At 36.6% G+C, this 27740-nt stretch overlaps 1 protein-coding gene across 14 annotated transcripts in view; it reads left to right on the plus strand.

The window, feature by feature from the left end:
- The window catches only part of afdna (afadin, adherens junction formation factor a), a 119516-nt gene that overhangs the window by 43209 nt on the left and 48567 nt on the right, over positions 1-27740 (plus strand). For 9 of the 14 annotated variants that reach the window (XM_039692996.2, XM_039692986.2, XM_039692995.2 and 6 more), the window contains exons 2-14: positions 7106-7301; positions 9472-9584; positions 11378-11538; positions 11745-11902; positions 13824-13981; positions 16441-16534; positions 16753-16887; positions 18573-18614; positions 21188-21282; positions 21381-21634; positions 25965-26034; positions 26118-26224; positions 27617-27672. In XM_039692996.2, coding sequence (XP_039548930.2) covers positions 7106-7301; positions 9472-9584; positions 11378-11538; positions 11745-11902; positions 13824-13981; positions 16441-16534; positions 16753-16887; positions 18573-18614; positions 21188-21282; positions 21381-21634; positions 25965-26034; positions 26118-26224; positions 27617-27672 — 1639 coding nt within the window. The remainder of the gene's footprint in view (positions 1-7105; positions 7302-9471; positions 9585-11377; positions 11539-11744; positions 11903-13823; positions 13982-16440; positions 16535-16752; positions 16888-18572; positions 18615-21187; positions 21283-21380; positions 21635-25964; positions 26035-26117; positions 26225-27616; positions 27673-27740) is intronic. The other 5 variants (XM_039692987.2, XM_039693002.2, XM_039692998.2 and 2 more) reach the window with 2 other exon arrangements.

A 27740-nucleotide genomic window follows, 5' to 3' on the forward strand; every position in this document is an offset into this window, starting at 1 on the left:
TAATTTTTCTCTAGAAATGTCCATTTTGATTTAAAAAACACTTTTCGGCTCTCAGCTGTGTTTTAAAAAGCACACACACCAACTTTTAAACCTGTGATTATAGATCTGTCGCTGTGGTCCTGTGGCGTTAATCTTCCTATGATGTCACATGTTTTGCATTTCCACACGCTTACCTCATCCATGGCTCATTGTTTATCTGACAACTCTGTCACAGACTTGTGAATAAACCCTCACCCGGCCTCTGTGGAGTAAACCGGTTACTACATCCACCACACTGAATGAAGCATTATGGGTGTGTGTGAATCACTATACCAGAAACAGTGCTGTAATAGTTTCATAGATAGAAATGACTAATCGGGAGATATATGTGGGTGGAGATGTCACTGATAAACTAAGTTGAGGCTGATAGTTGATATCTTTGTTTGACTAGAATAAAAAGTAACTTACAGAGGCTATATGTGGAATTCAGAGCCACAACACCAGTGGCTGGTAAGTGAACTGCAATCAGCAACTTACTGCTCATGCTCACACTCATGCACACTCACTGTAACATACAAGAGACTGAACATGATTCAAAGCCCAGATACACTTAGAAGTAAAAACAAGTTGGAAATACCTTTGCATTGATATACTTTTAACTTTATGCACTGTCCTCTCAATAACAAAATAAACACAGAAATGACAGCGGTGAGAAAACCGCAGTTAAGAAAGCATCTGATCAGAGTGATTTGGATGAGCTCTGCAATTCACCGGCATCATTTTGACAGTTAAATTAATGCAACAAATGGCTCTGTTATGATAATTTGATTATCAAGTATATTTGAGACTATAGACGACTATGACCATGTGAGGCTATAGTTTGAATTAATCCAGTTTCTTTCCATGACAATGACATTACAGTACAGAAAGAAATGGATGAGAGGTCACATCCGTTTGATTTTCTACAGGCTTTCATAGACAACATTGAAAGTCAGGGAAGGGCATGTTTTTTATGTTTTGTTACAAGCTCTTCACCCATCGGCAATTAAAAAAAAATGTTTAATATATGAATATTCTTAAAAATTGTATGTAAAAATATACTCCTTTAAATGACAACCATTTTTGAATTGAGATAGTATATATTATTCTAGTATTAGCCAAACAATTAATTTCTTTATTTTATTTTAGATATGATTTATAGCATTGCCTAACTTATTTTTATTAAATATTATTTTATTTAAATGTAATTAAAATATATATAAAATATTTTAATTAAAATAAAATATTTTATATATATATATATATATATATTTTTTTTTTAAATTAAAATAAAATATTATATATATTAATTATACACTGCTTTGTGGATTTATACAGAAGCTTGTTCATTATCCATCATTGCTCCACCCTTCCTGTGACTTGTGTTGCATAGAACAATTGCTAACACTAAAAATGACGTGCAATGCTTTGAAAACTGCCTTTGCCTGAAATGTCACCTCTCAGTTTTTGAAATAAAATGTGGTGTGATATGACATTGGACAGCTCTCTTTCCCTCAGAGACCGAACTAAAGGAGTCAGATAAGGAAGAGGACAAACCTCTCTCTCTCTGTCTGCGCTGCGGTCCCGTTCATATTGGGTTGACATTCTTAGCTTATCTCACTCTCCATCTCTCTCTGTACAGTATGTGTGTTTATAAGGCTTCAGAGTGTTGTTTACATAGTGTTTTGCTGCTTGTTTTCTGTAAACTCAATGTAAATAGATGTTCAACTTCTGCTTTGGTCTTTCCTCATCTGATTTGGGACAGCTAAAGCAGTTGCTTCCTTTTTAACTCCAATTGCTTTTGTTAAAGAGCAAAAGTTTGAATTTAATGACTGTGGGACTACATAATTTCAATAGTTTGTTCTGCAGGCCCAGACATTTTCTCTGGGGGGTAAAATCAGCGAAACGCTTGTCTGGTGTGGTGGGAATTTATCCTCTATCTCTGCGAGCGAGGTGTCCTGCTGACGTGGGGTTAACGCTGCCCTTCTGAACACACCACTCCATTAATCCAGGTCAGAGACCTGTTGAACACATTGATTTCCCCCGGGATCAGCCTCTGTCAGAGGTGAAAGGTGCGTACGCAGGAATGTGCTTTCTCTGCTTAACTGCATTTTTAAACCAACTTAATACGGCCCCACTGACCTCTCTGGTACTTTACTAGGGTTTAATTATCTGAACATTAAAGGGGACATATTGTATCTGGTTGTAACATTTTATATTTTTCTTTGAAGTATACTTATAATGTTAGTCAAGGTTTCTTGCACAATAAAACTGACTATTTTTTTAGAATTGAACAGCCTGTTTTTGCTACTGTATATATGTAAGTGACCTCTGTTGTGTTTGGCAGAAACCTCTGTATGCATCACACTGTCGTTTGTCTGGACAGGAAAAGTTACTAATAACGGGTGGCCATATGTTAATTTGTTAGTTGTTAAGACTTTTACTAAATTATCTAGTTCTATTATTTTCTAATTTCGCCTACATTTTTAAATATCAAGTTAAATAAATGTTATTAAATGAATGTTAATTACGACATGAAAATAAATCATAAATAAAATAAAATAAATGTTAATTACGACATGACTTGTAGTGACAATTTTTAATTTTAAATAAAAATTATATTTTTATTATGGCTAATATTAAAAGTCTACTATTTTGTTAAAAATATCAATTTTGTGATGCTGAAGTCTATTTAGCTATCACAGCATTATAATGTATTAATGTATAAAATATGGTTGTTATTATTTAATACTATGTATTTAAGATGATGTAATGAGATACATGACAGCAAAAGTTGTCCAAAATCTGAAAATACACTTTAAACGCTTTAAATACCAACATTGAACAAAAGGTCAGTAATATGGTCCTGATTTATTGTGCATCCCTACTTTTGTTTCAAACATTGTTTTCTTTGATAGGAAATAGGAATTTTATACAGTAACTAGTTCTGGCAGAACAGTTGGGGGGATACTCCACCCTAAAATGAAAATTCGGTCATAATTTACTCACCCTCAAGTTGTTTTAAATCCTCCATGAGTTTCTTTCTTCTGCTGAACACAAAACAAGATATTTTGAAGAATGTTGGTAACCAAACAGTTGAGTTCGGCAATGGGGTCCCTTTTGGTTACCAACATTTGTCAATTCAGAATATCATATTTTGTGTTCAGCAGAAGAAAGAAATTCATACAGGTTTGAAATACCATGAGGGTGAGTATATTATGACTGAATTTTCCCTTTAAACTGATCACTAGAGTAGGCAACCGAGGCCTGCTGGTGTTGCAAGTGATTGGTTTGTGTTTCTCTTAATGGAGATTGATAGGCAGGAGACAAGAACAGAGCGGAGCTGGGCTATTAGTATGCTAATTGCGCTCGAGCAGAGTTGAACACTGACCCTGTGGTCTTTAGGGCTATTCTTGTATGTAGATGTTGCAGCTGAAGTTGTTGACTCAGTCCTATCTCAATGTTCAGAACTGTCAGTTTGGTACATGGAAATGTTAAGTCATACACGGTGTGGTGAGCAGATTAGCCTGTTTGCATTCTCCACTATTGTTTCATACTGATGACGACCTTTTTTTTTCTAGCCTACTGGTGAAGGCAAGCATCACTATTATTATTGCTTATACAGGCTGTTTTGAACAAGGTATTTTAGTGCAGATAAGCAGTGTAGAATGAAACTAACAATGCTAAATGCAGTTCCCAGGGAACACATAAACTAAATGATGTGTCTTTGAATTCAAGCATCTACTGCATACAAGTTAGAAATCACCCAGAACATCACAGGAACCACATTTAAATGCAAATCACTCACATTTTTTTTTTTTATCTGAAATTTTTTAATTGTCGTTGTCACTAAACGCCACTTTCAGGGAAGATAAATGCTTTTAAAATGCTTTCTGGTGTGTGAATTGGGAGGTGGCTGCACTAACATGTGTTTTGAGTTTTCCTGGGAGTGATCGTCAGGTCGGGTCGCCACAAGCTTGACCGAAATTCCCCACTGACATGTTTTATTATACTTATGAGATGGACCTATGAGCTCATAAGCTTGTTGTTGTCAAACTGTCTGGTGATTTGCATGAAGGCTGTAATAACCTGTCGTCGCCCCCTGCTGGTATGATTTCACCATTTCTTAAATCAGGCACTTCCCTGCAAATGTAATTTTATTTTTATTTTTTTTGACTGTGCCTGAAAGGGTCTGTCAATGCATAGAGCGTTTATTTTTTTTTAAAGCAAATGTGCAGTTTCCACCTCTGTAAAAAAGTAATGCGTGAAAAACTGGAGTTTAACCACCACCGAGGGACCCAGCTTCCCTGGATGGATCATGTATCGTCAAGGTTTTGGGGAATTTTTAAAATTCCACCTCTGATATTTTTCCAGTTGCTCCACACGTGTTTTTCCATATGCTGAAAGCAGTGACAGTTGACATATTTATGGTCCTCCGCAGACAAGCCTGATGATAGCAGCCTGAATGGAAGTTTGGACTCAACTTTAGAATTCCTTAAATTCAAATGGATAAGAGATGAAAGGCCGCTCCTCGCCCCATAACTGATTTATGAGCTCCACAGCACAGTGCAGGGCTTCAGACTGTGCGTCCCTCTGTATGCATGATGATAAAGCTGGGATGAGTTTTCTCCAGCAGGGTTTAGAGTTCCCAGGTCAAAGGTGGGACGACGGGGGGCAAACAGTCAGCCGTAGCTCTCATATGTCTCCTTTTCATCAGCAAACCCTCTTACCACGCTTCAAAGACATTCTTGTGTGAAGCCGAAGAGTGGGTTTTGCTGTCTTCCTGTGTCTGTGTGTGCAAGATAATTGAACTCGATGAAGTCTAGTTACAATCCAGCATGAAAAAACTGAACTGTTCTAGTTCTAAAATCTGATTAATTTATTTTTAAAAAATTGAGTTTTCGTGATTTAAGAAATTAAGTGATTTCATTATTATTTAATAAAAAAAAATCATTTTATTTTATTATTAATTTTTATATTTAATTTTATCGTGATTGTGTCTTGCAACAGCCCATAACTGGTAAATTCACTGTAATGCTAGTTAGAGCCCGACCGATAAAGGATTTTGAAGGCCGATACCGATACAAATATTTGTTGGTTTTAAGATCCGATATTCCGATATATCGGCCGATATTTAAAAAAGAAAAAAATTCCAGAAGCGCACAACAAAACATAACAGATTTCCCTAACATTAGTTATTTGTAGTTATTTATGAGTCTCAACTAAAATAATATAATGCATTTTAAAAAGAAACTTGTCACAACAGAACAGAGGAACATCAAAATATATATAATAATTAGTCCCTACGTTGCCTTATAAGCTACCTGCAACCTGGATCTGCAAGTTGCAGGACGTGTGGTGCGTTATACACGAGTTTTGCCAACAGGAACGGTGTAGAGTGCCCTCTGGTGGACAAACTATACAACGCCAACACTCATGACATGGTTGAAGCGTGTTTCGTCCGTTTTTATTTTAGTTTTGAAATATTAATTTATCGGCCATTATAACTGCAGATTCCGATAGTTTGGAAAATGCCTAATATCGGCCGATAATATCAGTCTGCCGATAAATCGGTCTGGCTCTAATGCTAGTTGATTATTTCTTTATTAGGCCTTTTGTTACAGATGTAATCAAACCGGCTGAAGTCGGTTTACACACTAAACCTGCCAGGAAATAACCCTTTGTGTTTTGAGGAAACACATGGTGACTCTCCTGACATTCATTGTTCTGGTTGCCATGGTGTTTGTCCTCTTGATGTTTGAAGACACACCTCTCGCACACACATTCACGTTTCAGGAATTAGAATCCCAAAATGTTTTCCCTTATCTGTGTTTTGTGTGTTTATTATGCTCCAAAATGAGCCTTTGTTTCCTTTGTTTCCCTCCACTGCATAAGAGTCGATGTTCCTTGCTTAGTGGGGGCTTTAAGACATCAAGGCACCTTGTTTTTCTAAAGAGGCTGTTGAAGAATAAATAAAGAAATAAAATATATCATGTGTTTATTTAATTTATATATATGACTTATGAGGAGTTCAGATGCAAAAGCCTCTAAGTGCCATTTGAAATTTTCTTCTAGAATGATCATTTTTATCAAGCTTAAATGGCAATGAAGATTACCTATTAATTATCATTTAAGTGAAATTACTGAACTACTAAATATACAAGCTTGATAAAAATGATCATTCTAGAAGAAAATTTCAAACTTAGAGGCTTTTGCATCTGAACTCTTCATATATTCAATGTTTATCTGTATAAACGATTGGAAAGATCTTGAAAAAGTCAGGGAAATTCATTGGTCAGCCTCAAATCAAATCCTTATGAACACTACAGTACGAAGTTCCTGCTGTTTAACTAAGAAGTGTGTCATATTATAGGAGTTAAATGCATTGCAACGGCAATTTCATGTCATTTTTTTTATCTACTTTTCCTTTATGACCGAATGTATGCATTTGATTGTATGGCATCATTATAGTTATTTGACTGGGGCTTGTCTGTTCAAAACTCATCTCACAAAATAGCTTTCATATGTCTGTGCTGGACAATTTGAATACATTGTTTATTTTTTATTTTTTGCTAAATATAACTTCATGAGCCTGTGGGTCCAGAAATCTCATCTGTAAGACACAAGCAGGCGTGTGTTCGGGTGTGTCCAGAAACAACAGCGCACAGTGTGTGATTGTGTTGTGTATCCGTGGTGTGACATTACAGCTCATCGAGATGAGATGCTCGTATTGCTGAGGTATAATCAGACAATATTGGTGTATGCTGATAGCCTGCTCCTCTATTATACAGACACAAAGGCTTCTTCAAGTACGTCTTCACTGTTGTCCTAAGGCTGCTGTCCTCTTGTCCCACATACATCCTGCTCGGCCAGCTCAAATATCAGCCTCCGCTGCAGGTTACGAGTTTAATGTTGCCACACAGAGTTGCTCGTTTTTTCACACAACAGAGATGGTACGGATGTAGCCTACTGCTAGAGTTAACCGCAGATGGGCAAGAGATGATCTTTTGCGGCAGGCTGAATGTGAATCTTAATGTTGAAGTTGAAACTGCATGAACTTATTGTTGTATTCTTTTTCTTCTTTCAGGACTTGGAGTTCCATGGCGTGATGCGCTTTTACTTCCAGGACCGCGTGGCGGGAAACTTCGCTACAAAGTGTATCCGGGTGTCCAGCACGGCCACCACGCAGGATGTGATCGAGACACTGGCAGAGAAGTTCAGACCCGACATGAGGATGCTGTCTTCTCCTAAATACTCCCTCTATGAGGTCCACGTCAGTGGCGGTGAGTCATGAGAACACCCATAAAAAACACCCCATGATGATGCCATTTTATGACTTTTTACAAATAATACTGTCAGAAGCAACAAGTAGTAATTAATAATTTATTTATTTAATTTTTCATGAAACATACATTACCATTTAAACGTTTGGGGTCGGTAATATTTTTTTAAAATGTTTTTGAAAGAACACTTAGCAGTGCAATCTCGATTTCATGTAGTTCATAAAACATTGCATGGTGTTGGATACTTTAAATTTCAGTTTTTCTGGTTGCATTTGATGGCAAATTTCATATTTGCTCTTCCTTTTATTTTTAGAAAACACTATAATATTATTTTTGCATATATGATATTTCAGGAAAACCTTTTTTTTGTTGCTATGTCACTGATTAGAGACTATCGAGGATTGTTTTGTACTTGGTTGTTTTTAAATGTGGTTTATAAATAAATATTGTATGCGCCTTATTCACGGCAGCGCCATCTTTGATTTTTAATGAGAATGAAAGCGAGGCTGTGAGGGATAGACTTGCATCTCTTCAATGGGCTGTACTGTTATTTAATGTGTTTTCGTGAAACACTGGAAAAATATATTTCCTAGAAATCTTAGACAAAAAACTCCTGACAATATAAGCTGTGGAAAATTGTAAGTAATCTAGGAGCTTTATTCAGCTTTTTACTGCGGATGCCATTGGAAACACGGTAAGTCTATTCCTCACAGCCTCACTTTCATACCTGTCATGGCGCTGCTCTGAATAAGGTCTATTGTAATATTGTATTGAATCCCAAGCACTAGGTTTAGTTCTTGTCCATTCAATACATGTAACTATCTTCAAGTTTGCAGTGGATAAAATTATCTGCAATTCACAAAATATCCCTAAATAACCCAACTTTGAGTTATTCACAAAACATGAGCAGAGCAAATTTCTGTAAACACTTTTGAATCACTTTTTTGAGTAATATCCCATTCAATTAAATGCAATGATTAAAAAAAAAGAGTGAGACCCCTTTGGACTTAGCCTCACTTTCGTTTCAGTCTACTCTAGTGTTGTCAAAAAACTCGGTACTTCGGTACCAAGTCGGTACTAAAAAAAAAAATGTTACGGTACCAGCTTTTCTAGGTACCGAGTACCAGGTTAATCCAGTTCTGTTCTAGACGCGATGTCTGAAACGTGCACAGTTGCGTCCTCTTCATAACGCTGATATGGCTCTCTCTCTCTGAATCCACTTGTTGAAACGAAAGGAGGAAAGAGCCACATATGGAAATATTTTGGATTAGGCTAATGTCACGTTGCCATAAGAGGCCGATTACATGAAAATTCGCGATTTCAAATATAGGCGCGAGGCATGCGCGCTCCTAATAAAAACTCGTTGGCGTTGCATAGCAACGACAGACGCCGCGTGAGAGCAAGCGCTTTGGAAAGAATAAGCACGCGCAAAAATATAATTAAAAAACACGCGCGACATGTGAACGGCCTCTAAAGTGCTTTCGGGGTAGTTTTACGAGTAGGTTACATGAGCACAGTAGTATCTACCCGACACCAGAGTACTATGGTATTAGTATTGTCATGTCAGTGCCAGTTCTAGGCGTATTCTTGCCTTTATAACTCAGCAGGTTTAAAAAGCCTTTTTAAAATTAAATATGAATGCAGTTTTAGATTAATAAAAGGACAGTCAAGTCAAATAAAACATGTTTTATGGTAATGCTACAAAGATACCATTCATAAACATTACTTAGTTATCAACACATTGAGTGAACAATATATTTTTACAACATTAATTAATGTTTGAAAATGTTATTTATTACAAACACCTGATTGTTCATGTTTGTTCACTTAATTCATTGTGCATTAAATAAATAATGGATTAAAACTTTACAAACAACTTTAAAAATGTGTTCGTGTATACTATTGTTTATTTTAGGTCATTTTATCTAATCTTTTTCTAAAGTGTTTATAATACGAATGTACAGTTTCCATACTTGTAACCGTGATAAACACTTAAATATATGTAAATTTAAACTAAGCTTTGGTACCGAAATTGGTACCGAGAACCGTGAATTTTAACTGGTATCGGTACCGAATACTGAAATTTTGGTACCGTGACAACACTAGTCTACTCTGATTAAAGTCTATAGAGAGGTGAATTTCTGACTGGCACAATCTGTCTCTGTGATAGAAGAGAGGAAACTGGACTTGGACGAGAAACCACTGGTCGTACAGCTGAACTGGAACAAAGACGACAGGGAGGGCCGCTTCGTTCTCAAGAACGAGAATGACATCATGCCTAAGGTGAGGAAACGTGGATGAGAGGGAGAGACCAGGCTGACTCCCTTTCACAGAGCTTGTTACTTTGGTTTGTTCTGCTTGAATGCAGGAGCTGCAGATTTGCAATGATTCACTAAGGGTGTCTGTGTTTGTTCCTGTTGAGGTTTCTGCTCTTGGTTATGTTGGAACAGCTTTTTTAGTCCCCCGCTGTTCAGACGGGCCCTAAAACCATCTTCTCCGCAAGCCTGCCCAATGCACGTCACTTAAAAACCCTCTCAGGACATACAAACACAGGCATCAGCAGACACTTCATTTCCTCACTTAACTGGAGCAGATCAATTCTTCTTTTTTTTCTTTTTCGTTTTACTCCATCTGTCTCTCTCTCTCTCTTCACTTCAGTGGCTCTTAGTGTTGTGTGCAGCAATACTCCCCAAAGAGACATAAACTCAGAGCTAGGTCTGTCTGAGTCTGCAAGAATGTGTGTGTTTAGGTGTGTGGGCGGTAGATCCCAACAATTTTCTGCGTTTAAGGCTGTTTTCACACTTGGTTTGATTGCTCAGTCCGAACTGAAGTTGGATTCCACCCTCCTAAACGTGGTACTGTATGTTTGAGTCATCAACATAAGTGCTTGTGGCAACTGTTTGTCCAATAAAACTTGGTAACTTTTCAGGATGAGAAGATACCAGTGTCATTGTTTTATTATGCATTTTGCTATCCGTCTTAGTTTTAACATAAGAGTGGATCTGGTTAATTATAACTTGAATTCACGCGACTTTTGGTGTCATTTGCATATAGTTATTTTAGCTGTACAAAAACAGCCTGTATTGCAGACTGGTACTTGGTATATTATTTTAATTTATTATCTTAATCATTAACACACTGGTTTGTAACTCAAATAGCTTTACTTTTTACAGCACTTTGTTATTTTTGTAGTTAATCTATAACAGCTAATGACTCTGAAATCTCACACGTTCACAAAAAAAAAACTATGTTGCAAAACAAGGCGAATAAGTGTAACCAGGAGCGTGCAAATAGTGGTTCAAGTCAGTAATTTATGACGGATCGATTTTATATCAACGTTCATAAAATTAACTATTCAGTTGCTCTCAGCTCAACCATTTGATGATGTAGAGTTGAAGTGGCGTGACATCTGTCTGGCTGCTCTCTTGTAGAGTAACTTGTTCAGGATGCTTGAATATGAACTCTGCAATCCTTACTTTGGCCTTTTATTATTCATTCATAATGTAATATTTTGAAATCCCTCTGTAACAAATTCTGAAGTGTTTCCTATGATGCATTGCAAAATCACAGCTGTGTTTAGAACTGAAATCAATAGAAACGCATTGTTTCACATAATTCAGCATTAGACTTGCACCCCCTTTAACTAAAAATAAAAGTTAATAATGCAAAAGATTATTTAAAAATAATTAAAATATGAAATAAAAAATAAATAATATTGTTAACTGTTAACCGCTAGTACTATAATAAAAGTTAATGTAGAAATATTTTAAAGTTACTAAAACTAAAAAGCAATATAAAATTGAAAGTTAATATTCAAATTTTACAGTTTAATTTTAAATGTTAACATTTTAAATTTTAAATGTTAACATTTTAAATTTTAAATGTTTATTCGGAATATAGTTCCAATAAGGGAAGAACAAATAAACATGGACATTTAACATAAACATTTTCTGGATTAATTCTACTATTCGTTCCTAATAGAATCCATGTGGCTCTAGCCATAACCTACTCTACTTGATATCCCTCTGCAGTTTTTCTTAACATCTCTCTTTCTTTCCTCTCGATCTCTCCACCAGAGAGCACTGACAAATGGCCCTGAAAAGGAGAAGGAAGGGGTGATCCAGAACTTCAAAAGAACACTGTCTAAGAAGGAGAAGAAGAAAGAGAAGAAGAGGGAGAAGGAGGCCTTTGCTAGAATTCCAGATGGAGATGATCACACGCTGAACCGTGAGGATGGGTGAGGATTATGATTTACCTTGTATGATAGACGGGCACATAAAGGCAATAGTCGTTTTAAAGGGATTTTAGTAAGACTCAGTTTGTGGGTAAATCGTATAAGAGCATCTTAAAAACCAATTTTTTCACATTTTTGGTTTCTCTCTGTGTGTGGTTTTGTACTGTATAACTAATTTCTGTGACCTTCTTTAACCTTCTTCTTTATAGAGACTCCAGGTTGGCTGCTGAGGTTTATAAAGACATGCCAGAGACCAGTTTTACACGGACTATTTCTAACCCCGAGGTGGTGATGAAGAGGAGACGACAGCAGAAGCTCGAGAAGAGGATGCAGGAATTCCGCAGCGGAGATGGTCGACCGGACTCAGGTTTGTACGGCATACGTAAACATTTTCTACAGTGACATATCACCACCTGTATTTACATAGCAGATCATTCAGTAGAGTCCATTGTTAATCCTTTTGCTTGCGAAGAGGCTAGCCAGTCATGATGGAGCTTATTTGCATATGGAAGTCTTAAGACCAATTATTGAAACAATTTTGTTTTTCTGGCAACACAAACAACACTCCTACCAGCCATTTTTGCGGATTGAATTTGAAAATATACATTTTTCAATTGTAGTCATTTAAAAAGGCTTCTGACATAATAAACTAAGTGCAATGTGATGTTGTAATAATATAGATTTTTCGGTCCCACTTTATATTAAGTGGCTTTAACTACCATGTACTTACATTGAAATGAATAATTTGATACAATGGACTTATTGTGTACATACATGTTTTTACATTGTACTTATATTTTAAAAATACCAGCATGTAATTACACAGTTGACCCATCCCTTACACTTAAACCCACCCTTAAACCTACCCATACCACCACACCTGTCCCTAACCGTACCCATATCACACCTCAATAGCAGCAAAAGTGATTTACTATTCAACATCAGCACAATAAGTACATTGTACTTATTTTTAAATGCAAGTACATAGTACTTAAAGCCACTTAATATAAAGTGGTACTGATTTTTCAATATATATTGACACTGAAATATTGCTAATTTTCCACTGAATAGATAGATTGTACCAGCTGCGCTTTCTTGCTCTCTCATGACCTTTCCGACAGCGACACACGGTTGAATTTGCGCATAATTTTACTCATTCCCATAGAGTTTGTGTTCCCACCCAATGTGTGCGCACATAAAGCCACCTCTCAGTACTAAATCATGTTTGTTTTCCCTGCTTTATGAACAAACCGCTCGTTTTAAAATCTTTCCGGTCTACTGACATGTGTTATTACATCCGCTTCAAACATTACAATGCTCATGATAACTTTTGTCAACTCTCCAATAAGTAAATCCTCTTCATCAGCTAATTAGTTTTCGAGATCGATGCCATAGAAATATACAGAGCTACTGCAAAAACAGATGTTTTAAGACAAATTTCTAAAGATGGCTGCTTGCTTGTTTCTCTCAGAAATCATTTGGTCCAAAAAAAAAGTCCTTTCTGTTTGTTTTTCATCCATGAGCTATGATGTCAGCAGTATGTCTCCATGGCATACCGTAAACTGTAATTTTATAATGAGAGCACCAAACCAGAACCCTGGCAGGTCCATTATACTTGTTGGGATCTTTTGCCAAAGAACCACCTACTTTCAATTGGAAAACCGTTTCAGGCCTCAACATAAAACTTTATATTCTAGCTCTGTTTACACCAACACCAAAAATAGCCTTTCTGTTCTGGGCAGACATGAAAATTTAGATTTTCCGAGCTTATGTAATCAGGATAATAACGTATGTCTGCTACTGAGGGTTTAGACCAGAGGTTAAGTCCTCAATGTGACACACATAAAAAGTCTCCCAGTAAGTCATCACATTCACCCCGTCCGGCAAGAGTTAAGCACTGTGTGAAATGGTTAGAGGCACGTGGTGGGGTTTAGACCCCTGTGTTGGGGATGTTTGAGTTCTCACACTGTGTGTGCACATTGGGCACAACTAAAATGATTTTTCAGAATATAGGACGGTGTTTTAGGAGCAAAATTCTGTTCGTACATTGACTGGTTTTTAAACTGACATAAATGCTGAGTATTGGCCAAGTAATTGGCCATGCCAATATTGGTCTGCCTTTGGAGCTGACTCAAGGTAGGTGTTAATATGCATGATTATCAGCCAATTCTGATAATCTGCAAAAGCCAAGTATCATCTGATTAATTGGCTTCGCCAATGTATCAGTCTACTGCTAATCTACGGACTATTAGTTCTTAATTCTCTTTGACATTATCTCTCTCATTTAGGAGGGACTCTGAGGATCTACGCCGATAGTCTAAAGCCCAACATTCCCTACAAGACCATTCTGCTCTCAACTACTGATATGGCTGACTTTGCTGTGGCTGAGGCTCTGGAGAAATATGGTCTGGAGAAGGAAAACCCTAGAGATTACTGCATCGCCCAGGTGAGGTGATATGCAATATTAAATATGGTAGAATGGAGGGATGCACAATATTGGCGCTTTTCCACTACACAGTACCAGCTCCGCTTGACTCGGCTCTGCTCTCCTTTGTTTGGTTTAGCACTTTAGGTACTTTTTTTAGTATCACCTCCGGCGAGGTTCTGAGCGAGCTAAGCCGGTACTATAATGTGACGTGAAAACAATGCAGACTGCTGAGAATCGTCACCATTCACTGCGTCATCATTGCACGCGCCAGATGGAGTATCCAGAATATCCCCGCTATTTTTAAATAGTTTGGCCTGAGATAGTTTCTAAACGTACTACTATTATTATTATGGTAACTCGGAAGAATACGCCGTGGTCAAACAAGGAGGTGCAGTCTTTCCTTTGTTTGGTTGCCGAAGAGAGGATCCAGCGAGAGCTTGATGGGGCAACGAGGAACGAAAGGCGTCGCTATGACGACCGGGTACTATTTGTGGCGGTACTGTCTGCAATGGAAAACGGAGCGAAAAGCGTCATATGTTGGTATTCTATTGTTATCCTGCCGATATTATAAATGTAATGATTTAATCAGTATCAATCAGAGACTATGTTGGATATTAAATTATGTGTGCTCATTTCTCTCTATTTTTACATTTAGATTACCTTTGCTGTCATCTAGTGCTCACTTAATTCATCTCTAAAAACACTAATAATAACTAACATATATATTAAATTTTTTCATTATTATATATATATATATATATATATATATATATATTATGAAACAATATTGTTAAATGTTTTGTTCTTTTATAAAGCACTTGGGATAAAGGCATCTGCTAAATGTATGAATGTAACACTGTTAATGTAATCTTTAACAAATCTCCCAATTTATATTCATTTTTCATACTATACTGTTATAATGTTGTGATGCCTAAATTCACTTGTATTTATGTGTTAATTTATATAAATGGTCCCTGCAGGTTCTTAAAAAGTTTGTTTCAGTTGTATCAAATTTAATGCCAAGTCCTAAATATCTTAAATGGTGCAGTAAAAGTCTTAATTATCGTTATAAGAGGGCTTAAATCTGAGGATGGAAAACAAGAATCGCAATACGCCCTAATATGATTATTAAACTTAAAAAGTATATGATTCACTTAAATAAATGTGAGCGCTGAACTTTTCTAAGTAAAAAATGTTTAGAATTAATAATAAAATAATAAAAGATCCCTATTTTGATAAATAATTAAATGAATAAATTAACAATTTATTAAGACGTTTTTAATAAATAAGAAAAAATTCCTAATAAAACAGCTGAGGTTAGCCTAAATATGTAGTTAATGAACATGTAAGGCCATATTTAGAATTTTATTAAGGATGGACCTTTTGATGAAATCTTTGGAACTTTCTTCATAATTGAAACCATGTGATTCTGAGTTATTAATCAGATTCAACATCCCTTCCATGTCTGTCTCTCTCTGTGGATCCCCTCATCTTCCAGTGACCAAATCCAGCATATTTCATCACTCATATTTCATCAAGCCACTGCATGATTTATCTTCCAGATTAAAGCCAGGAGCTGGCATCTGCTTCACCTCTTCAGCTGAGAGTAATTGAATTGTGTTGTGCTGTATGCTGCGAGAGATATATACGTGGGGATGAGGAGGAAGTGTAGAGGAGGAGAGCAGGAAGAGCTCGAAGTGGGCGGTCTAATCTCTGCTGTCAACACATGACAAACATCGCTGATACAAAAGTGTCAACCTTGGGCTGCCTGCGCCCTTGGTCACAGCTCTTTTCAGCCGTCATCTCAGCCAATCACATTGAGAGTTTCTGAGAGAAGTGTGCCATCGTGATCTTATCCCATCACTCTGGCCAGTTTTAATTACATACACGGCTTGTCCAGAAAGCTGCTGTTAAATCGTGGCAGGGAGTGTGTATCTGTCACTAAAACAGGTGTTTGCTGCCTGCCTAGAGTGCAAACTGAAATATTACTGTGCTTTGCCAAATAAGTCAAACTTTATTAGTTCTCTGGGCACCGAAATTGTATTTTTAAACTATTAGGGCCAGATTTACAAAATTCTTTAAAATTAGCGCTGAAAAAGCATGACAGGTTTATTTTTGTGGGTGACCTCATTGAATATAATGCATTTGTTTCAGATGCAAAATTTATGGGAGGAGAGTATTTAAATGAATCATGCTAGGTGTAACTTACAAAGGTTTATGCTAGTCATTTTATGGGTATATGCACCATTATTTACCACCCTAAAATAGCATGTCTTTAAACCAGATGCTAATTTGCGCTGCTCTTGGTAGATTGCATTGGTCATTATGGAAATTATACGGATGAGTCTGTGTTCTTTAATTTGTGTCGTCAGAAATTTCCACTCCCATCTGTGCTTTTATGGGATTGCACACTCATGCTAAATTGCCCTGTTTAGTAGATTTGGCCCTTAAAGTGTGTGCATGTTCACTTTGCGCAGGTGATTCATGCAAATGATAAACAAGTGAAGGAGACTATCCTAGATGACACCGATTGCCCTCTGCAGATCCTCAGAGACTGGACCAGTGATAAAGGTCAGCAAAACACACCATTACTTATTCTGCTGTCATTTCTTGAAAAATTTTGCAATGTAGATGTGGAAACACTATGTTAGTTATGCATTCTTGCATGTTTAAATTGCTAAAATTGCATTTAAAGGAGTTAGATAATAAACAGCCTCTCATTTACACCAGCTTATACCACCCCCTGTTGATTTGAATGTGCTATTACATCAAAACTGTCCATTTTACAGAGGCCTTAGTATTCCAGCTGAAAAAGCGTCCTCCAGACTACGTTCCAAGGAAAGGACGTAAGCCTGACACCAGGATGGGGCAGCAGGGATCCATTCCTCCTGAGAAACTGCCCTACCTGGTTGAACTGAGCCCAGGTGACACACACAAACATACAGAATGACATCACATCCATTTACAAGGAAAATTAGAGCAGAAACAGAGGCTTTTGTGTATTAGATAATGGTAGCAGAGCTGTTCATAGATCAGTCATGCTCATTTAAGCCTGCGCTAGAGTTTCAGTTGCACTGATGTGACAGCTATGAAGAGTAGCCCACCAATTGCCCACTGACATTCACGCATGAGTAGAGCTGTGGCCAACAATTGAGTTCAGTCACTGGACCGCTGTATAGTCAGTTAGCGAGAACCCTTAAAATACACCTTAGTTTCAGTGGAGTTGATGTTTTTTTTTTAAGAGTTGGAAATTCGCATCATCTAGACCTAAACCTCACTAACGCTGTCTCTCAGTCTAACTGCTGCTTGCATACTGTTCCCCCGCTATGACCCACAACTAACCCTGTCACTGAGTTTATAACCAATGCTTTTTAACTGCAAAGAGTTGAGCGGAAACTCTCCTGATGTGTAATGACACCGTCTCTACACTGGAAGGGACTGGTTTCTCATTGCAACTGCAAAAACTCAAGGATGCCTACAATGAAAACATTAAAACAAATCCATTTCCATCATTTTATTTTACATGGGCTGTAATAGCTCATGTAATATAAAATTATGGCAAAATACACAGCTACTCCAGCTATCTTCCATATTTATTTATATATAAATTTTTTATATAAAGGTTTTTAGTTTTTTTAATGATATGTGGTATGTAGTGTTGGTTGAGCAATGTGCTTATGTAAGCTACTGTAATGTGCCTTCAAATTTCCCCCTGGGGACAAATAAAGTGCTTGAATGAATATATATATATATATTAGAGCCAGACCGATTTATCGGCAGGCCGATATTAGCATTTTCCAAACTATCGGTATCGGCAGTTATAATGGCCGATAAATGAATGTTTCAAAAATAAAATAAAAACGTACGAAACACGCGTCAACCATGTCGTGAGTGTTGGAGTTGTATAGTTTGTCCACCTGAGGGCACTCTACACCGTCCCTTTTGGCAACACCCATGTATAACACACCACACATCCTGCAACCTGCTGATCCAGGTAGCAAGTAGCTTGTAAGGCAATGTAGGGACTAATTATTATTTTATTTATCAGAACTTTAATATATTTTGATGTTGTGACAATAAAAGAAACAAGTTTCTTTTTTAAAATGCATTATCATATTATTTTAGTAAAAACTCATAAATAACTACAAATAACTAATGTTAGGGAAATCTGTTAATGTTTTGTTGCGCGTTTCTGAAAAAAAAAAAAAAAATATCGGCCGATATATCGGAATATCGGATTTTAAAACTAATAAATATTTGTATCGCTATCGGCCTTGAAAATCCTTTATCGTCAGGCTCTAATATATGGTAGATAACTGGAGTAGCTGTGCTGTTCATCATCCAAACTCTGGTGTAGATACGGTCTAGAAGTGGTCATGAGGGTTCTGGAAACAAATTTTGGGGCTTGGAAATTGATTGACATATTTACTCATCTCTTGAGTTTGTGTCAGCAGACAGACTGACCACTTGCTTATGGCGCTTTTTCTCTTTCTTGCTGCGTTTGGTACTCCTTGGCTTTTCCTCTCTCTGTCTCTCTCTTTGGCGCGTTGTTGGCGTGTGTCCCGCCGTTCTGTCTGCTCCTGGCTCCTGTGCATGTGTCCCATCCTAGGGCGAGGGAGTCACTATGCCTACTACTACCGCCATCATGAAGGTAACACAAACCTGCCTGCACCTCCACCCCTCCCCTAGCTGTACCTCTCTCTCTCACACACACACACTCTGAAAGAGAAATGTGTGCAGTTATGATTGTTGGCACTAGGGAAGACGGATGTGGTATTTTCGGGTAAAGCATTTAGTTTTACAGCACATTGTTACTTGTATTGGTAGAAAGTTCCCAGCTTTGCTCACTCCGACTCTTACATAACTGCTAAGGCTATGTCCACATTAATCTGGATACATTTTAAAACAGCATTTTCGTTTCAAAATTCTCTCCGTCCGCACTAGGATTTTCCAAAAGTTTCTCACCCACACTTAGTGTGCATGTGTAAAAAGCTCACTGAGATGATACAGACGGAGCAGATAAAGTTTTCATGCTGTTCTTCTGGCAAGATCTTTTTATTTAGCTGAATATCTGATACATCCAGTTCGCACTCATCACCACTATATGTTTGGTCTAAAACACAACTGCTCTCATGTTTTGCCACAGGACATCAATTGTAAGTAAATTGCAATTGTGATTTGTGAAGAGTTTACAAAGTAACATATTTTGCAACAGTGTGAAAGTCAATAGCACATAACAGGCACGATAGCAGTATAAACATGCATGCTTTTCGGCTTAACGTGCGTCACGTGACTAAACGTGCGTCATCGTTTTCAGTCACAGTCCGTTTTTTGCGAAAACACCATTTTCAAATGCATCCACAAAAAGCTCAGTTTTCACAGGACAAAAACTACGGCTGGGACAATAAATCGATGTATCGTGAATCGAGAAATTATTCTGGATCGATTCCAATTTTTTCTGAATGCATTGTGATCAGTTTTTAACAGCAGATGGCACTGCATGCTTTAGAAACAGCCATACTCTGCTGGCGTCCAATGCCTTACACACCACTTGAACCTTCTATAAAATAATCATTTATACAGTTTGAAAAGGTTGAAGCGACTTACAAGGGTGTTTGCATTGGGCTGTTTACATTAAATTTGCGTCATAAAAGCATTCTGAGGTGCAAGTGTATTCTCAGACTCAGCCGAACGCACCCTCTTCTTCATAAGCATTTGTATGTGGTTAAAAACTAGCCTAGAGCGCCATCTGCTGTTAAAATCTAAGCTCAGAATCAATTCGAGAGAGAAGTACGATTATGCATTCGGGAAAAAATGGAATCGATCCATGAATTGCGATGCATCAATTTTTTTGTCCCAGCCCTAACAAAAACATTGTATCGGTGTGGAATGTGGATGGAAGGCCAAAACGGAGAGATTTGCGTTTTCAAACAAAAAAGTATTAGTGTATACATGATATTCATGGTTGAAGATTCCTTAAGTAAAAGCCAAAATGATCTGGTTCAAATTTTTTTTTGTATGTTCCTGGTTTAATTGTGCACGATTCATTAGTACATGTTATAAAGAAAAAACCTGTCTTTTTAATTTTTCGACAAAATGTCTCTAAAATTAGTCTAAATACTTTTCACCTGACGTAACCTACACATATGTAGGTTTTAGTTGGGTTATTGGCTATTAAAAACCCCCACAAAACATAAAAACACACGATGTTTCTAAATCTTATTTCCTTCTTTTACTGTTTGTGCTTTGCATTTTGCTTATAGCTCCTAATTGCCAATCATCTCACTGATCGAAGATTTAAAATACAACCATAACCATTCCATCATCATTTATAACACTGGATTTCCTGTAAAAGTAGTTTGTTTCTTCTTGTTTGATCAAGTTTTCAGATAAAAGTTTTCCAATTTCAGATAAATAAAAAGTAATTGTTTTTGCATGGTATTCATAAAATGTACTTAAGTAGTAGTAGGGATGTGTCATGAGGGTTGACTTGTGATTAGTGAAGTTAGCATTTATATACAGCACCATTCAAACATTTGGTGTCTAAGACTTTTTTTCATGGCTCTTCTGCTCAAGGCTACATTTATTTGATCAAAAATACAGTAAAATTGTGAAATATTATTACATTTAACTGATTTCTATTTAAATATACTTTAAAATGCAATTTATGTACTGCAAATTTTAATTTTCAGCTTTACTCCAGTCATGTGATCCTTCAGAAATCATTCTAATATGCTGATTTGCTGCTCAAAATACGTTTCTTACTACTATCAATGTTGAAAACAGTTGTCCGGCTTTATATTTTTGTGGAAACTGACACATTTTTTTCAGGATTCATTGATGAATAGACAAAAACAGTAAATACATTTATAATTTACTGTCACTTTTTTTTCCATTTAATGTGTTCTTAATTTGTTTTAAAAAATCTTCATGTTCTCAAACTCGTTTCCAGTAGTTGTATTTTTAGATGCAGTGCTATAATTAGCATACTGTACAACCCTGGAACACCCTCTCTGGGGGAGTTGTGCCTTTACATTCAGGGGTGAAAACTAATTATACTGTAGTTTAGTTGACTTATTGACTTGTTTTGGATATCTTTTACATGGCCTTAAGCACAGAAGTGACTAATGGGTTGTGTCAACGTGCACATGCTTGTGTTTTTAATTGAGCAAAATGCAGAAAACGCAAATGTGTGTGTCTCACTGCTCTGTGGCTGCTCTGCAGATGGGTCAGACTCCAGGGATAAACCCAAACTCTACCGACTACAGCACAGCGTCACTGAAGTCGGATGTGATCGGAGTGAAGAGGGAAACATCCAGGTAAGGAAAACGCTTGGCAACTAGTACAATGAAATGGGGAGAAACGTTTAAAGACACATCCATAGACCTTAAACTTCCCTGATTTTCCCACAATGCAGCTGGCTGGGCCTGGGATTCTGCCTCACCACTGTGACCTGATGCATGGCGACGGGTTGGTTACCGTGACCCCTGTCAGTTTGGACGCTGAGACGTTTGTAGATGGACAGCGGATCTCGGACACTACGGTTCTGCGCAGCGGTGTGACTGTCCAGTTCGGGGCCACTCACGTTTTCAAATTCGTAGACCCCAGCTACGACCACAGCATGTCCAAGAGAGACCCGGGGCTCATGATGAAGGGAAGACACAAATCAGGGTGAGCCATTTTCATTTGAAGAGCAGCCACGCAGAGCTTATTTATTACATATTTATTTATGTTGTGCTTTTCAGAATACACATTTCAAAGCAGCTTTACAAAAAAATAAAAATAATAAAAAAAGTCCATGTTTATATCTTAATATCTTCATGACTTAACCTTCAAATGGTCTTCGTTTCCTGTTTACACTTCTGGGCTTCGGGGTCTATACGACCCCAACAATTGATTGAGTAATTGTACCAAAAATATACATTTTTAATCATACAAATAATATATCATGTTTTTTTGTTTACTTCTCATCTATTCATTAATGCTGTGTTTTTGGAGATATAAAGTACTTTTGTAGCCATATACCACACAATTCCTCAACTATACCATTTGCTTGCATATGAAATATTATTTTTTTTTGCATTTATGCTCTAGGACTAGGCCTTCATTTCTGTGTAAAAAAATTCAGATTTATGCCAGATTTTTTTTTTTTTTTTTGACACATGAAGAAAATATATTTAGTTTTTTTCACATTTCCCATAAATTTCAATGTGGGGTCATATTGACCTCGAAGACCAGAAGTGTAAACATTTTTTTTTACATACCTTCAGAACAACCGAATCAAGTCCAGTTTTTTGTGTGTGTATAGATAGATATTGTATGAAAAGTCACAAAATCTTATTCCACTGAGATGAAGGGAACCTTTTTTTATTAAGTAAAAGTTGATTGGGGTCGTATAGACCCCATGACCCGATTGAGGGTTAATTACATTTAGCAGATTAGAGCTGAGTGACATAGTATATATATATATATATATATATAGAGAGAGAGAGAGAGAGAGTACACTGTATGCATGCAGTATGTATGTACTATATATCGAACTTTTAATATATTACTAGGCGTTAATATAGTTTAAATGTTTTGACGATAGCAACGGATATGTTGTTGACAAGCTGTGGCTGTTCTTGCACAATGAACCATCTGTTGTTCTGTGTAACATTAGACACTGCACTGAGGAAGCTTCTTTTGTGTCTTGCCTAGCTACTTATTTAAAGTAGTTAAACTACAAACAAGCTTCTCATTAAAAAATAAGAGCCAATAGAGTTAGGAAAAACAGGGAATGCTTTCCGTTATATAATGATAGCAGCTATATATATTATGACTGTTTTTGTTAAAGTTGACTTCATGAGATGGTTTGCACTTGTGGAGCCATTAGATGGCAGTGTTTAGATGGTTACATTCTCGTTTGTTTGTTCTCTGTTTATGACGTTTATATGTCTGCCCGCCGTCACTCTGAATGACCAGTGCGTGTTGTGTTATGGGATGCTTTGCTGCCATGGCAACGGGAGTTTCAAGGGTTTCATGGTGTCTTCTGCAGTGACTGTCCTCTTAGATTTCGAGTCTTAAATGCAGCCTTTACTGTGAGAAATGTTGGAAAAGAGGCTGGAGGAGTGACAGGGCGAGGGTGAGCAGAAGGTTATGTCGGCCACAGGCGGAGAGAGACTCTATAATCTGATCAGCGTGGGTTGTAGAGGGGTGTGTCCCAGTGTCATTTCAGAGAGAAACGCTGGTGAAGTGTGTTTGGGACAGGGCGGAGAGTAGTGACGCTCTCACACACACACACGCTTCACTGTTAAACATATCAGACAGGATAGAGAGGAGTGGAGAGCTGTCCTGGTGAGTACATCCATGTTTTACACGAGTTGTACACTTGAGTGATCAGGTGACCATGAAGATTTGTTGTATTGTTTATTACTCACAAACTTTAATTTAATTATAAGCAGGCTTTATTTTGAATTTTTTCAAAAAAATTTGATACTGTTTTGGTATCGTCTAATGACAAATGCTAATTTATATTAGCGTTCTTTTAACTCTTAAACTCAAAAGTTTCTTTTGAAACTAACTTTTGCAGTTAGTTAACATTGTTTTTTCATGCTTGTATCTAAAGATTCACTTTATCTATACCTATATACGTATATATATATATATATATATATATATATATATATATATACTTGTTAAATAAAACTGCTCTTTATTAAACTTTTTTTTAAAACCTACTTTTTCAAAAGTGATATTTATTTTTAATGATCCTACAAATTAAATCATCAAAATATGAGGAACATATTTTATTGTTATTATTTACATTTATATGACAAAATTATTTGGCAAAAAAGGCAAACTACAGCTTACTATGCAAAAAAATGCATAGAAAAACTAAATCTCACAAGGAAAAAGCATACATCAACTACAACATATTTATAATTTTCATTTTATCAAAAATATCCTACCATTCAAAAATGTGGGGATTTTTTTTTTTTTGTAATTTGTAAAAAAAAAAAAAATACTTCAAGGCTATTTATACCTTTTTATAATTGTTAGTCCTGTCAAATCGATTTAATTTATCTCATCTAACATAAGTTTTTGTTTGCCAAATAAATATGCGTGTATGTATATTATTATATTCATATATTATATAAATGTCTGTGTAGACGGTTTATACACAAACGCACACACTTATTTATACATACATATACTGTAAAGATACCTATAAATGTGTATATGTAAATATACACGCACACATATGTACACATATGTAATATATATAAATTAAACAATTTATACACACACATATATATATATATATATATCTTATTAGATTATGACTGTCTGTTTGAACATGTGAGCTATGCCTCATGTTGCAATTCCAGTTTCTTATGTTGACTTGCTGATTTTTTTTCCTGCAAGTAATTTTGTGTTCTGAGCTGTTTGTGTGAGCATGTAGAGTCCATGTTGGCATGCAAGTATGTGAATGTGCTGTAATTAAATCTGTGGTCATTTCAGGTCATTCATTCGTAATGTCTAGGTTCAATTAGGTTCATTTCCTGCATTAATTTGATGTGAAAACATGTTATCTCTTAGCAAACGTGTTTGTGGCAGAAATCTTTAATCTGATGTCCTGATGTTTCGCTGGATTAAGCGGTGTTCATTCCAGGACAGGGACGCTTGCTGTCGGGAAGGATCAGACATGGGCTCAGTCCGTGTAGTATTTGATTTTTCTGATTATGTGCCGTACATATGGACAAAAATATACTCATACTGCTGGTTAATACAAAGAAATTTTCGGGGATGGTAAGATTTTTATTTTCAAATGTGCTCTTTGCTCAAGTTCTGTATTAAATTGATAAAAAAATACAGTAAAACAGTATTGTCAAGAGTTTAAAATAAACTTTTAAATAACAATTTAAGATATTTGTAAACATTTTAAAATGTAATTTATTCCTCTGATGGAAAGCTGAATTTTCAGCATCAGTCCTTCAGTCTTCAGTGTCACATGATCCTTCAGAAATCATTCTACTATGCTTATCAATGTTGAAAGCAGTTGTGGAAAATGTGGCACTTGTTCACTTTTCTTTACTGACACTTTTGATTAATTTAATGCATCCTTGCTGATTAAAAGTAATATTTTCTTTAAAAAAAATCTGCTTTATGTTGTGTATTGTAAACAGCATGGCACATTGCAACTTTAGGTTGTCTTTGAACATTTTTGCTTGACTATCAATTTCTGATCAAAATCAGTTCTGCTCTCAAATATCAGAGATCTGAATGAGAACTATCCATTTTAAAATGGATAAAATTATACTTGTACTATTTGGAGTTACATAATGTGAAGCTGTTTTCGCACTGATGCCAGGCTTAATATATTATCAGAATAATCGTGTCTTTTGGTTTGCATCCATCAAGTTCCAATAAAAGTACTTTACCTTTAATTTGTAAAATATTGAATTCCCTGGATTATCAAAAAGGGACATTTACCACATGGTTATTTGATATATAAAGCAGCTTTTTGAAGTGCCCACACCCAAGCTGCAGTATAGATGAGACCTGGATATACAGTGTCTATGTGAAAGCTGAGAGCTGGACACAGCTGTTTGACAGCTGTTGAACACGGTAGCAGTTTGCTGCCTTGTAATCTTGTTTTTACGGTACTTTTCGTTTGTATAATTTTCATTCAAACACTGTGTGGGTGTATCGTTAGTCTGTGGGATTCCTGCTCATTCATTTAGCCTGGTAAGAATGTTGGCGTGTTATTGATTGTCTTCAGAGCTCACACACATACACATGCACACACTCATGTGTCCGGGTGTTCGTGAGGCTGTGAGCCGCTGCTGTTGTTTGACTTTCCATTCAGCCCAGGTTTAATGTAATTGTGTGTTTTAGAGCGTGCAGGTCTGTTTGTTTGGCCACGGACAGTGTTTACTTTCATGACATCTGCTGAAATTATTGCTTTTTCCTTTTAACCCCCCCCTCTTCTTTTTGTGTCTGTTTTTCTCCATCCCAGAAGTGTCGCAGAGACGACCTTTGACCTTCACGGGGACATTCATAGCGGCTCTGCTCTCCCTACAAGCAAGGTGTCACATCTGCCTGCTTCATTTTGATCTGTATGCATGTATTTGTGTGTGGTGTGATGCATCTCTATGTTTGGTTGTTTCAGAGTTCAGGGAAGCTGGAGATGGAACGTCCCGGAAACAACAGTGAAAGAGGCCTTGTGAAGCCCATGATCAGAGGAGAACAGCAGGACTTTAACAAGCATGACGGAAGGTAAGAACTTGGCCGAAAAAAAAGGTCTCGCTAAAATAAATTCCCTAATTTAAATTTAAATTGCAATGCATTATTTTCACGATGATACAGATGTCGCGCCTGTTATGTCAGAGAGTGGTCTGTGTGAAACAAAGCGAAAGCGAACATTTCCCACACATGCCGTCTCACATAAGTTCAAACGACAGGACGAAGCGATTAAGAAACATGGATGAATGACCAAATGACCAATTTGGTCATATCACCCAAAGTAGTCATGCTATTTAAGCTTGATACTACACCACTACACTGAAAAATATATTTTTATTATTATTTCAGATTTGTGAAGACTGGGTAAGGCTGTGCACCATACTTAATAATCCCCATTTTCCAAGTCTGAACAAAAAATTGTCCATTGGTTGTTGTAAAAGTTAAAATGGATCAGAATTTGGTAACAGACTAAAATAAATAAGATTTATATTTTTTTTGTCCTTTGTGTCATGTATATGGAAAATGTTTTATCCTAATTATATATATATATATATATATAAATAAAAAAAAACATTGCAAATTTTCGAAAATTACTCTCACGTTCTTATGATCACTTACACACAATTTTTTTTCCCCTGAAATATTTAGAGGAAAGTAATATCATCTTGTTGTGTAAGTCCATTATGTTCCATAAGAGGAAGTAATTCAAATAATTTAGCAAATATCTTTGAATTATACAAAATAAGTCCAGGGACATTTATTCAGAAAGTACTAATATTTATAATTACTATTATTATTGTTTTATTAATAGAACAATTAAAATATTGTTTTATTAATACATATTATTTTGTTATTAATTACTTTAATAAATCTTGCTTGGCATTTTTTTTTTTTTTTGCATAATTCATTATTATTCTAATGTTAAATTTTGGCCATAAATAAGGCCATTGCATTTTATGGGGGGATTTTGATGTAATGTTGCTTTAAATACATTCTGATTTTCCTCTGCAGTTGTGCAGAAAATATGATAAAATCAGATTTAGTGTACGACACAGAAAACAGTGCCATGTCAGTTGCATTTTCTGTTCAGTAACAGCAAGTTTTGTGCATGTAAGCTTTCAGTCATTGAGGGTTTCTATGGAGTCGGTGCCGGGTACGGGTCTCTATATGTAACCTAACCCTGTCTCTCTGTCTGAACCTGAGACACCTGAGCCCGCCGCTCACCTGGCTTCAGTCTCATCATCAATAATCCAGTGGAGATGAGAAAACACACATTCACACACGCACAGCACAGTTTGACATCTGTGACAGGATGTTGTACGGCAGGACAGGAGCGGGGTCTCTGGAGCGGTGGGCGTCTGTAGACAGTGGTGTCAATCTGTCCTATCTTAACTGGTTCATCGAGCAACAGTTTTTTCCCTGCAGGTCCCAGGACGGCCCAGAGCTCACACTGCCGGCCAGCATTGAGTTCAGGGAAAACTGTGAGTACCGCGTTCATTTACAAATTGATCTGTGCTGTTTTCCTTTCTGTTCGTGCCTACTGGCCTTA

Source organism: Pimephales promelas, chromosome 13 (assembly GCF_988280905.1).
Source record: "Pimephales promelas chromosome 13, fPimPro1.hap1.1, whole genome shotgun sequence".
Taxonomy (NCBI): Eukaryota; Metazoa; Chordata; class Actinopteri; order Cypriniformes; family Leuciscidae; genus Pimephales; species Pimephales promelas.